This window comes from Ylistrum balloti, unplaced genomic scaffold (assembly GCF_031769215.1).
Source record: "Ylistrum balloti isolate Yb309-2 unplaced genomic scaffold, AGI_CSIRO_Ybal_v1 Utg369620, whole genome shotgun sequence".
NCBI lineage: Eukaryota > Metazoa > Mollusca > Bivalvia > Pectinida > Pectinidae > Ylistrum > Ylistrum balloti.
This window is the reverse complement of record NW_026781891.1, coordinates 243,740-258,118: the sequence shown is the minus strand read 5'-3', so window position 1 is coordinate 258,118 and position 14,379 is coordinate 243,740. Positions and strand designations below refer to the sequence as shown.

Here is a 14,379-nt window from a genome sequence, read left to right as displayed (position 1 = left end):
GTACAAAATTGTAGGTCTAAATTTTGTGTCTAAAATAAAATATATTTTTACATTTTTGATCTGGATTCCATGAAGAGATAGATTTGATTGGGAGACAGATGTCATTGAAATTGTCTGTATTGTCTAGAAGACAGATTCGATGGGGATACAGACCCCCTTGGGCTTTTTAGAACCGTATTTAAGTAAGACTGACCATCTGTTAAATGTGAAGTAGGACTCTTTAAGGTTAAAGGTAAGCGTAATCGAATTATTGAATAACAAAAATAAGAGTCCGGTTATTTCGATTTTTAATTGAACTTAAACTTTTTATCTATTCGTTATATACAGTTTTGTACATTTCCACCAAATACATTTATCAGATAAAATGATATCCTTATTACTACATGTACATGTATTACCTCATTTAAAAAAAAATATTTCAGATTTTCTTTTCATCATTCAAATGTATATTTATACTGATAGCATTAAGACTTGAATGTGTTCGAATTCTTTATCAAAACATTATTTTTACAAAAAAATGGAAATGGTTCTTTGAGATTTTAAAGTTTTTGATAATTATATTAGAAACAGGATTCATCAATAGTTAATGATATTAATTACGAAGCATCTATATACAAACAGTGTCATTTAGATACTATAATAAAATTGTGAAATTAATCTGCTTGTTTGTGTTCATTTGGTGTGTTTTCAGTATAAATGTATGAAGTCTCCACACAAGTGAAGGATGTATCCAGTATACAGAGGTCCAACATATACAGGTGTCAGAATGAATAGCCCCCGTTTCCAGTAAACAAAGGTTCTACAGTAAAGGATGTATGTATCTGGTATATCAAGGGTCAACACTAGGAGGCATATATAGGGAAGTTTCAATTGGAGCGACAGATTTGTCCAGTATATAGAGGTTTCAAAAGGAGTGACAGATATGTCCAGTATATAGAGGTTTCAAAAGGAGTGACAGATATGTCCAGTATATAGAGGTTTCAAAAGGAGTGACAGATTTGTCCAGTATATAGAGGTTTCAAAAGGAGTGACATATATGTCCAGTATATAGGAAAGTTTCAATTGGAGCTACAGATATGTCCAGTAAAAAGAGGTTTCAAAAGGAGTGACAGATATGTCCAGTATATAGAGGTTTCAAAAGGAGTGACATATGTCCAGTATATAGAGGTTTCAAAAGGAGTGACAGATATGTCCAGGATATAGAGGTTTCAAAAGGAGTGACATATGTCCAGCATTATAGAAAAGTTTCAATTGGAGCTACAGATATGTCCAGTAAAAAGCGGTTTCAAAAGGAGTGACAGATATGTCCAGTATAAAGAGGTTTCAAAAGGAGTGACAGATATGTCCAGTATATAGAGGTTTCAAAAGGAGTGACAGATTTGTCCAGGATATAGAGGTTTCAAAAGGAGTGACAGATATGTCCAGTATATAGAGGTTTCAAAAGGAGTGACAGATATGTCCAGTATATAGAGGTTTCAAAAGGAGTGACAGATATGTCCAGTATATAGGGAAGTTTCAATTGGAGCGACAGATATGTTCAGTATATAGAGATGTATGTAGTGGAGAAGCAGTAGGGGAGGGGCAGCTATGTAGGAGATGGAGAGTAATGAAGTCCTGTAGGGAGTTTCAAGGGTAAGTACTATTGGGAGAGAGATACTATTAGTACGGATGGGGAGTAATGTAATGTAAAAGTAATATTGTAGTGGAGGCTATATATGAGAAGAGTATTTTAGGGGAGGGGTGGGAACATCTATGTACGGGAGGAGAATAATGTAGTGGAGGAACATTTTTTTTAGAGGAGGGGTAGCATCATAGGGAGAGGGTTAACGTTTTAGGGGAGGGCATTTATGTATGGGAGGATGGTCATGTGGTGGATGAACAGTAGTGTATGGAAGGGACAGCTCTGTATGGGAGGGACAGCTCTGTATGTGATGGGGGTAATGTAGTGGAACGGCAGTATTGTAGAGAGAGAGCTGGTAGCATTGTATGGAAGGGCATCAATGTATGGGAGGGGGAGTAATTGAGCGAGGGGCAGTGTTGTGGGGGAGGAGAAGCTCAGTAAGGGAAGGTGAGTAATGTAGTGGAGGGACAGCATTGGATGGGAAGGGCAGCATTGTAGGGGGAGGGCAGCATTTGATGGGAAGGGCAGCATTGTAGGGGGAGGGCAGCATTGGATGGGAAGGGCAGCATTGTAGGGGGAGGGAAGCATTGGATGGGAAGGGCAGCATTGTAGATGAGGGGCAGCATTGGAAGGGAAATGTAGCATTGTAGGGGAAGGGCAGTAGGTAGGGGAAGGGTAGCATTGTAGATGAGGGGCAGCATTGTAGGGGAGAGGCAGCATTGGATGGGAAGGGCAGCATTGTAAGGGGAGGGCAGCATTGTAGGGGGAGGGCAGCATTGGATGGGAAGGGCAGCATTGTAGGGGGAGGGCAGCATTGTAGGGGAAGGGCAGCATTGTATGGGAAGGGCAGCATTGTAGATGAGGGGCAGCATTGTAGGGGAAGGGCAGCATTGTAGATGAGGGGCAGCATTGGAAGGGAAAGGTAGCATTGTAGGGGAAGGGCAGCATTGTAGATGAGGGGCAGCATTGGATGGGAAGGACAGCATTGTATGGGAGGGGCAGCATGGTAGGCTATTGGCGGCATTGTTGGGGAGGGGCAGCGTTATAGGTGAAGGGCAGCATGGTAGGGGAGGGGTAGCATTGTAGATGAGGGGCAGCATTGGATGGGAAGGGCAGCATTGTAGATGAGGGGCAGCATTGGATGGGAAGGGCAGCACTGTAGGGGAGGGGCAGCATTGTAAGGGAGGAGCAGCCTTGTAAGGGAGGGGCAGCGGTGTAGGGGAGGGGTAGCATTGTAGGGGAGGGGCAGCATTGTAAGGGAGGAGCAGCCTTGTAAGGGAGGGGCAGCGTTGTATGGGAGGGGCAGCATGGTAGGCTACTGGCGGCATTGTTGGGGAGAGGCAGCGTTATAGGTGAAGGGCAGCATGGTAGGGGAGGGGTAGCATTGTATGGGAGGGGCAGTATTGTAGATGAGGGGCGGTAATGTACGGGAAGTCACAACATTGTATGATAGGGGCAGTATCTGAGATGGATCGTGGATGACAATGATGGCATCAATTAAAGGAAGGGTGTGGCAGTTACATATACATTGTTCATAATATATATGTTTACAAAACAAGTTTTCATTTCATTTTCTTCTCACTCTGTACAATAGTATAATTACACTAAAGGACTTTAGAGCATATCGCCTTGAAAATTGAAATATGAAACGGAGTATTTTCAAAATAACGACAGATCTAGAGTTGTGATCAGGCAAGAACGAACTGAAGAAGATAATCACGCAAAGCACGTGTAATATTTACACGACGTGCTCTGTTTAACACCTGTGTTATAACTTTGCTTGATTCGAGTATTCAGCACTGTTAGCTTCGTGCTATATTAGGGCATTTGTTTGAAGCGTTATCGATAAAATGCAGATATTTACACAAACGTACATACATTTAATGTAAATTGATAAGTTAAAACGTTCCGTTTTGACAAATTCCTGCCGTTACAAGGAAGTAATACTGTTATTTGCCAGAAACCTACACGCAGATGTACCGATTGAACTCACTTGTATATGATCGAATTTATTGAAAATAAATCATGCATTTGTTTAATAAGGTGTCCAAATACTTACATTATATTTGTAAATAATATTTAGGGTAACATCCACAGTGTGTATCGACAGTATATAATCCTCATAAAGGTACACAGGACACCATTTTCCTTAGAATTCACTCATAGGCCCACACTTGTCGGTATACGCCATTTAAACATATGCTCAGTTTTGATTGGTTGGTCATATGTGAGTGTTTTTCATGTTTAAAGGTGTAGGTCAAGAACGAAAATGCACGTGTTTTTCGCGCATAATGTTTTAGCTGCACCTGTGTTGTTTTTAGTTGTTGTTTTTTTGTCGTTGGTGAAATTTATGTCTTGCAAATAAATAGTATATTTACTAAAACACGTGTAACTGTTTGATCAAACAGCAGTGAGATGAAAAAGTAAAGTTTCACCAAAAACAGGAAAACAATTGGAAAATCGTGACAGACATTGTAATGGTAAACGATAACTAGAGAGAATTAAATTTTCTGGATTCTACACAACATGATGCTCGCATTATCACAGGGTTAACTCGGAGTGCAAATCAGTGTATCTCGTATCGATCGCAAAAAAATGTTGCCCTCTTTTTATTTATTTATTATTATTTTTTTTTATATTTTTAATTTTTCTCGTCTCATCTTCACGAACAACTTCATAATATAGAAAAATCATTTGAATCATCTGATACTCCAAGAAGCCATTTAGACTTCAATTGTAGATCATATCATTTTCTCCATAAACTCTCGTTTTTCTTCACCTCCGTTGGAATATTAACATAATAATTATCGTTACCACCTATTTTTTTTTATATCATAATAGCAGAAAATTGGAAATTATTGATTATTATTATCAGATATATACAGGCTTTTTGTATTTCACCTCACTGGTATTGGTAACCCTATCTGTTTATGTGCGTTTTTTTTTTCCCTTTGAAGACTATGACCGTTATATACATACACAACAGATGTGCCAAGGTAATACTAATAAGTACTAATTTTAACAAACGTCTAATGTGATAAAACTATGCTTGAAATGATTTCAAGATATTATTATATACATACACAACAGATGTGCCATGGTAATACTAATAAGTACTAATATATAACAAAATATAGTTAGACAACGTAATAGCCATATGGCAACAAATACACTAACTACATATTTTAGGGGGGGGGGGGTGGCAGAGAGAGAGAAAGGATTCGTAATTGTTGTCCATAGTGTTAAATTAAGATTTATATGAAATGTGATGAAAATGAAACAATATTTGATTATCACAATATTAGTCGTCTGTGTAGGGCAGTAAGTTTGTCCAATAAGAAAATAAACATCAGCGTTTTGTGTTTGTTTGTAGAAATTTTCATAAAAATCTGACAGCATGTGAATTGACCAATTAGGCTGCAGTTGACAAGTCAGATGACCGATCGCAAATGAAAAAAAATGCTCTTGCACGTTCCCTCTCATACCATAATACTTTTGTAAAGTTCCGTTGAATTCCTTCCAATGGTTTTCGAGAAACGTGTCGGAAACCTCGACGGCGGAAGAAAGTAAAGAATTTTTTTATGGCGCGCAATCTGACTAGTCTGAACTTGCCTGGACACCGGACAATAAAGCACACTGAAAATATAAAACAGTTGCCAGTCACTAATAAAATAAAGATTTATATTCTTTTCTGTGTTTATGAACAAGCTTATATATGTATCACTACAAGAACAGTAACACGTTCTCGTGATTAAATGATGTTAAAATTAAGGAAATATCTGACGATATAAATGTACGATAGAAGTGGGTTATACTTTATGTAGATTAAATAATATTTAGCAATGGAAATATTTGTCGACATCCGCCAAGGTAAATCATAATATATGAATATTAAATGGTGTTAACAGAAATAAAAACATCTGCCGACAAATGCTAGAGGTAGCTATTATATATGAGGATTAAAATGGAGATGAAACACTTAGGGAAATATCTGACGACAATTGCTAGAGGTAGGTGTAATATTTGATAAATATTTGACATGTGGTAAATGTTAATTTAATATTTGAGAATGAAACGTAAGTGAAACGAGACTATATCTTACGACACACGTCAGAGGTAGATGTTATGTATAAGCTTTAATGAAGATAAAACAAGGGAAATAAATCTACCAATATACGCTAGAGGTAGGTGTAATATATGGTAGGTTTAAAATGATTTTATGTAAGTATACAACTAGACATGTAATTAAGATTTATAATTTGACAAAGATATATGATAAAAGGATTTAATTATGATCAATCAAGAAAAATTTACGATTCCGAAATAAAGTGACATGCGCGCAGGGGTATGGGTAGCTACTATGTACTTGTATGAAGATTGTTTAAAGATGATTCAGAGTAGAAACAAAACTTAGTGACATACGCCGGAGGTAGGTACGCTACGATATGTGTGCAAAACGAAGCATGTTAATATAAGATTGATTAAGCTAAATCTTTTACGAACCGGTACCAGGAAATCCTGCTTCATTTTTGTATAACGTATCACATCACTTACATGAAAGAAAAAAGGTAAATACATTATCGGGACAATCTTGTTCCCTTTTGCCTTATGATTTAATAAACAATATCAGTATTCTGTACATTGTCATTTATTCATAATTATTAAATGATTAATTCAGATAGTTTAAGTCCATAGTATCTGCAAATAGGCAGAAAGAAAATTTCAAAAACATCCTGTAGTACAAACATACGTGCATGTACATGTATCTGTATACATGTGCCTCTTCATTTTATATGTAGACTAAGTCTTGTTGCCTTATAAAACAAATCATTGTCGGAAAATTTAAAAGTTACATTTATAACCAAATAAAAAAAACCTTTTTTACACTAAATTCGCAATCAGCTCTCTATAGGTCACCCAGACGCTTTCATATGGCGAGACTGCCTTTCAGGATGTAAATGAGTGCAAGCATCTTTTAGACTGGGACTAAATCGTGTTGACGAGATGGCAGCAAGGAATCCGGGGACAGAGTTTGGTAATTTCTGTGTTTTTTTTACAAATTTTCGAAAATTTAGCATGGTTGATATTTACCGAAAGGTATCATGACACGAAAACATACAACCAAACAAAACAACATTGATGTCAATTTCGACAAATGCGTTTATTTTGGAAACATTAGTTTGACCTACTTATTAGTGTTTCTGCAGTCGTCTGCAAACTAGGCCAAGAGTAGGGTCAATTTTTTTAATGGAAACTTTTCCATAATATGCTGGTCATTTCACGGATATAAAGTAATGGAATTGATATACGCATGTTTTTTTTTTATATATATATTTGAACGAGTTAAGCTTTTATCTTATCCACTGGCGGTAGTATGCTTGTGTTGCCTGGAAGTTATCAGTAGATATGGCAGGCTGTACATACATGTATTGTGACCATATACCTAGCCCAAGTTTCTTCTTCCCTGATACCACTCGTAAGATATTTTGACGTTTTGTGGCGTTGATTCACACAAACTAGGCAAAACGTAAAAAATACATATAGTACAATTAATCATAGTCATGCACTGCCCCCATTGTCCTCATCATTAGCGACATTACAGTTAGACCTTTTCCTGTTGTCAAAACCGTTACACCCAGGTTTGTTTGTTTATGGTTGAGCATCCCTAATTTTACCGAAGAAGCTGGAGTTGTGGCCAGAAGAGGAGTTATGCTTTTCCCTCTTTATGAGTCAGTGGTCCTGCTCATGTTGTAATGTTGTAATATAGCTGTTCTCTGGATTGGACTGGCATACAACATACCCCAGGCCATCCAAGGTTGCCCGGTCTCTGCAGGCAGTTTTCAATGGTCCTGATGAAATACCCCCTTTATTTAGAGCACAGATATAAGGCTTGCCATGTGCCTCACCTGGAAACCTGTCATTGTGACAAAACCAGCATACTAGACAATATAACTGTATTACATGGTATGTTCGGGGTTAGAATTAATAAAAGTTACTGAGTTTGGTGCCTGATTTACCACATATGTATGTGTATCATAACTTTGGTATACTTCATTATTCATTGATAAACTCTAATTTCCATTGGTTGGACATCACACTTCTATTATAAATTACCTGGTAGGAAACCATGCTGACCCAATTAATTGTTACCAATGACAACACTGAATCTATGAAGTTAATGTCCATCCATGACCCAGCAACCACCTTAGTATCATCTTTACAATCATTTTGACATGAATGATAAATGTCTATGCTTAACATTACTTTTATGATGTTTTCTTTGTTTGGAATAGGCTACTGTGAAATGAGTTACTTTTGATGAGCTCAAATTTTGTTGGTTTCCGAAAAATATGCTTTTTGTTTGGCACTTTTTATTTTGTGTATAAATCTTGCTCACAAAATCCACTGGTATTATAAGCCATATCAGCTTATCTGTTTATCATTGCATGGATATATGAAATCATGGTTTTAGAGTAGCCATGAATTCAATGAAAATAAATACCAATTGATGATTTTACAGTATACCTGGTACTGTAACAGGATTAGTAAACAGATTATTTCCAGTATTAGCCCAAACTGGTGTTTGCTTTGATCATCCTTACTAATAATTTAATTTCTAACTGCCATATTGATCAGTTAATGTAGTCAATTATTTCGTCTGGTGTGATCTTTCAGATGCCTGTTGGTTAGAGAATGTGTGTGTAAACTTACCAGCAGTGAAACGGAGATGTGAGACTCTGGCAGCACGGCGCACAGTTAAAAAACAATGGCAGGTCAGTAATTACAGTGATCAGTGCAATATCAGACATGACTTGTCAGTGTTGTATAGTTGAGTTGTGAAACCCTGGCAGCTAGACGCACAGGTAAAAAACAGTGGCATGTCAGGTACTGAAGTAACCAATTGTAAAACTTTATTTGTTAGTGTAATTGTAACAACTTACAAGTCAGATACACAAAAAGATAAAGTAGAGTGATCAGCTGTAATAGTTTTAGCTGTCAATGTTATTGTTTGGTTAGTAAAAAGTTGATTGTGAATCTTGATTGATTTTTCAATGTTAAACGCCCATCAGAATGTGAGCTATCTACAGGTGTGTTATGGGTAATGGCATTTCACTCTGTTAGATATTTCAACAAAAATCAAAACAAAATACAATGATACAGTTAAATATCTCATAACCACTTTAGGTATCTTGTCGATGATGAGCCACCCAAATACTTCAGTTGTAACTGAGGAATATGATTTTGTGGTTAAAACATTTGGTTTGTGTATTTATAGGCGGCGTGGCTGTTGCGAGCGGTAACATGTATAGATCTGACCACACTCTCTGGAGACGACACAGCCACTAATGTCAGTCGACTTTGTTTTAAAGCAGCAAACCCTGTGCGTGATGATTTAATCAGTGCACTGGGAATGAAGGACCAAGGTGAGTTATTATGCTTGTCTGATAATAAATTAATGTTAGGTAAAAGGTACAATCATATCTGTTAGTTTCAGAAGTAATATCAGCAAATCATACATTACATTTGTGTAATAATCCCACTCACTGATGTTAAGTTTATTTGCTGTCCACTGGACTAGAAAGGAGAAATACAGTGTATGTTGTTGATTTACAGTTACAATTTGATTCCTTTTTTCTCCTTTCCTTTCATGTCGTTATACCAGACGTTAATTATGCAGACTTCTTCTTGCAAGATGATTTCATTGAAAAATTGTGTAATCGCAATGAAAATGAAGAGATTAATTTTTTTTGTTTAAGGATTGACAGTTGGAGCTGTCTGTGTGTATCCCAACAGAGTGGCTGAGTGTAAGAAATACTTAAAGGCAGCAAATGCTTCACACATACCTATTGCATCAGGTAAGGTTACACAGGTTAAACATTTTGTAACATTGTATAACATCAAACTGGGATGACAAATTATGGTTAAAAAAATGTTTTTCCCTACCTCAAGTTTTTAATATTATCAAAAGTTAGATGTAGTTTGGGTGGCTGTCTGTATTTCTCAAAACAGATCAATAATGGTTGTACACAATAGATGTATTAGCTCTGTGTTTTATGGCATTAGTTGATTTGTTTCCTTTGGCTCTTTCATCAGAAGTTAGACATCTTGACAGATGTTTTACAACCCCAGTTGTTTTAAGACTGGATAGGTATAACTAGTGGTTAGTGAAATTTTTCAGATGTGATTCGAACAAAATTTAAAACTATATTTATCATTTCATAGTTGTAGATTCATTCAGACAGGTTTGATTAATATATTTTGAATTTTAATTTTTGCCTTTAATACTCTCAGTTTTTATTGGCAACAATTTTTTTTCACTAACCAGTGGTTACTCTAACTAAACTTCATGTAACATGGGCCTGGTATTTTAACCAGAAGAAACTAGATTTTTTTAATACATTATATAAAAATAAAGTATGTATATCATTTGTAAAGACATAATAAGTATATGTCAATCAAGTATTTATAAATATCCCCCAATAAAAATCTTGATATTGTTTTACTTTATTCTTATATTCACAAAAAGTAGTAAGAATCTGGAACACATGATGCTGAATCAGTGATTGTATTTAACACAGAAGAAATTTCATGTTGTTCTTCCTGTTTCAGTGGCTACCGGTTTTCCATCAGGACAGATGCCACTGAAGACAAGACTTGAGGAGATCAGACTTGCAGTTAGTGATGGCGCATCTGAGATAGATATTGTGATAAACCGACAGTATGCATTGTCTGGTGATTGGTTAGGTAGGTATCCTAGTTGATAAAACTGGTATTGTCTAAGTTATATAACAGGACTGAAATAGGTATACATACAAACTGGATAGAGAGAAATTGTACTCATATTTTGATATACATATGTACATAGTTAAGTGAATCATGCCAGACAACCATCTATTACTCTAATGATCAATGAATTCCATTACATGAAAATTTGAGTTTGTCAATGTTATCATTACATTGAACGACCTAACAATTATATCACGATGCATTTCGAATGAAAATGGATGAGACACTCTGAGAAAAATCCTGCAAACTGGTTGTTCCTTTCAAACATTTTGAAATGTTGTCAAAATTGAAATACAGTAGTTAAATTGTGTTCATATTAACATTGTCAAACAAAAAAACTAAATTACTATCGGTGTCACTCTCTGAAACAATCTTTGAAAGGGATTTTATTTTGTACCTCAGTTACAGGGAGAAAGTTTGTAATTGTGTGCTTAAGCAAGGCAATATAGATGTGTATATAAGTTTGGTGGACAAGTTTTACAGAATGTTCTTCAGTCTAGATGTCTTTCTTCAGGTGTGTACAATGAGGTACGTGCTATGAAGGAGGCTTGTGGTGATGCCCATCTAAAGACCATCCTGGCTACTGGAGAACTGGGAAACATGACCAATGTGTACAAGGCTAGTCTTGTCTGTATGATGGCAGGTCAGTACACCTATTGGTATTATAATGGTATTAATCACACATCATATTAGCAAACCTTGTAGGAGGGACACATTAAGCACAGGAGCTTGTGCCATACTATGGTTAATATGGCATATGTTTGAAGATTATACTTTATTAATTAAAAGTACTGGGATCTGATGCTGGTTTATATGCCTTTAACATGAAAATAATAGGCATGTAGAAATTTGTAATATGTACATGAAATTTCATAGCTGTTCTTAACTTTTTAAAGAATTTTTACTGTGTTTTCTGGGATGAGTGCATATATTGATTTAAGTACTGGAAAACCTTGTTATTCTGTTACTCCTGCAAAGTTTTGTTATTAAGTGTTTTGACATTATATCAAGATATAAATATAAAGGATATTGTAGAGAATAAAATGAAAAGAAATATGTTGATAATATTGGCAGTGCTGAAATACACTTCATATTTATGAATAAATAAGGCATACTTGCATAGAAATTGCAACATTTTCCAAGTTGGTGTATTTCTACCAATAAGAAAATCATATTTTCAACATGTCAATTATCTCTTTAACTGATGTTTGAAAAATGAAACCATACTTTGATTGACAAATGTTTCTGATTATTTGTATATGTAGGTGCTGATTTCATAAAGACCTCCACTGGAAAGGAGGGTGTAAATGCCATCTTCCCTGTTGCCTTGGTGATGGTGAGGGCTATCCGGGAGTATTACCAAAAAACAGGTTTTAAGGTATGATAAAAAGTCCGCAGAACAGCATGTTGTTGGAGCATTGGAATTCAAACGCTGTGTAACATTATAAGAGAATGTGTTTGTTGTTGATATCAAAATATGCTGTAAAAAATGAATAAGCCATCTTCACTTGAAGTCATTCCAAATTTAAATAGCTTTAACATCAATAGCAGTTTAGCAACAGAAATATTAATTTCTATTTGTCATTGTGAAAATATGATATACAGAAAGCTTACATGTTAATCAGAAATCATTAAATTCTAGTGCTTTCATTTGTAACTTTGGAATATTTGTGTGTTAATAGGTTGGGTTCAAGCCAGCTGGTGGTATCCGTACTGCTAAGGATTCCTGTGCCTGGCTCATCCTGATGAAAGAAGAGCTCGGTGACGATTGGCTCAACAGTGACATGTTCAGGATAGGGGCCAGTTCTCTGTTGATTGACATTGAACGACAGCTGTATCATCATGTGTATGGAAATTACGCAGCTGCCCATGAATTTCCAATGTCTTAAAATGGATACCTATGTGTGAAGATGTTTAGTGCTAGCTAAAAGACCATGGTTCAATTATTTCAAAATGTTTGATGCTGTGTGAGTATCATACAAGTATAATCCTTTTAAGTGAGAACGTAATTTGTACTTAATTTTTATAAGAGGAAAATCATGTACCCGGTTAGTTATTAAAACAGGAAGTAAATTTATTTCGAGAAAGACTTTATGAAGATTATCATGGAATTGATTTATCCAGAAGTTGTTTCCTTCTACAAATGTATAACTACAATTTAAGATGATTTAAAAACTTAAAATAAAAAAGTGCCTTTCAACTTTGATATTTTCCCTTATTTATACATGGTATTTGAAAATATTCAAGACTCAAAGTTGAAGACATGTTTGAATATTGACACCTGATATTGTTTTGATAACCTACAGTGATTATCTGTGTACACTCAATGTCAATAAGGGATTTCATATTATTTTACATAAGGTTATATACTCTAGAACTAATGAGTACATTCACTAAATAAAAATCTAGTCATTTCACTTGTACTCAAAATTAAGAGTAGGTACTTATTTTTTTATTCTCCCAGTGGTATGTAATCAGGAATTCATTACAACATCCAATGAAATAATTGGTATTTTTTATCAAACATATGTTCTGTAAGCTGCTAGTATATATATATATAATTAGTGTATATCTATAGAGTTCGTAATATTTGTAGTTATCATCATAGATAAAAGGAGGTATGTTACTATCATCATACATGTATATATGAAAGAGTGTAGAACAAACCTCGGGAGAAAAGTCTAAATGTCTTTGTGATAGCAATTAAATTGTGTTCTTACTGAATTCTCCAGAGAATTTCATTAACTAACATACCTCACTGTCAGAGGTAGTCATTTTAGTGAGAGAAACATATTTTTGTATTTAGAATCTCCTTTGTTGAATTGAAGATTTTGTAACTCTATTACTCTTACCAAATGGATTTTGGTATGTGTTTAAATATGGATGTGGATAGTACTCAAACGATCATTTTTGTAACTTAAAATATATGATTCATTGGCAGTGATAATTTTATTGATAATGTTTTAACCTTTTTACTAGTTTTTTTTCTTGAAATAGGAATTTATCTTGTAGTCTGTTGTTTTTTGACAAGCCTTGACCTTCATTTTGAAAAGCAAACTCATTATTGATTACCTTAGTATGTCTGATTATTTTGATTTATACCCTGCTGAATTGATCCTCATTTATTGATACCAGTGCTAGACATTTCTTTTTCCATGGTAACAACTGCCTTGTTTGAATGTGTTTTAAATTTGTTCAGTATGTTTTGGTTCTTGTGTTTTTTGTTTGTTATGTGTTTTGTCCTATTTAGTTTTGTGTTTGATACACTTTGTGCTGTATGGTGAATTGTTACCCTTATGAAATATATAAACACAAAAAGTGCTAGTTTGTATTGTACAATTAAGTTTGTATGTACAATATACTTCAATAAAGATAAATGCAAAGACAAAATTTCCTTTAGTTTTTATTACATCATAATTTTTTCAGTTTTTTTTTCATTTACACATCACTCTCACAACATAAAGAAGGTGTCAAGCTGTACTTTGTAACATAACGATGTCAGTATTACCTTGGCTATAGTACAGGTAGTGGGGTACTAATCAGGTGATTATTTTTACATATTAACCACAAAATATGAATTAATTATAAAATAAATAAATAATCAAGATCACCAAACAGACAAGCCCGGGGTTTCCCAGCCATATTGGTTACACATATGGCTAATTGACAGATGACAATGATACTAATCAATATGCAATACGAAGCAACATTTACTTCAAATTCGATATAAAGCAGATCTGATTGGGAGAGTTGACGGACAAACTCCAGGCCAAGCTTACATTACAAGGAAGTACATAGCTGGCTGCACCATTATGCTATATAAACAGCACTAAGAGACTAGACTGCTATTACCAATGATGTTACCACTGAGGCTATTCACAGAACAGAATTACGATGCATTGATATATAACATACATTACAATATACAACATTGTTTAATACTACCTGTAACGATGTAACATGATGAAATA

General features: G+C 35.1%; 1 protein-coding gene across 1 annotated transcript; it reads left to right on the top strand.

The window, feature by feature from the left end:
- Positions 1 to 6,612: 6,612 nt before the first annotated feature.
- LOC132549539 (deoxyribose-phosphate aldolase-like) lies at positions 6,613 to 13,798 on the top strand. The gene is made up of 8 exons (XM_060213481.1): positions 6,613 to 6,656; positions 8,297 to 8,394; positions 8,898 to 9,045; positions 9,379 to 9,477; positions 10,232 to 10,366; positions 10,923 to 11,051; positions 11,674 to 11,786; positions 12,091 to 13,798. Exons 1-8 carry the CDS (start codon positions 6,626 to 6,628, stop codon positions 12,295 to 12,297), a joined length of 960 nt encoding a protein of 319 aa, XP_060069464.1. The 5' UTR covers positions 6,613 to 6,625; the 3' UTR covers positions 12,298 to 13,798.
- Positions 13,799 to 14,379: the final 581 nt, after the last annotated feature.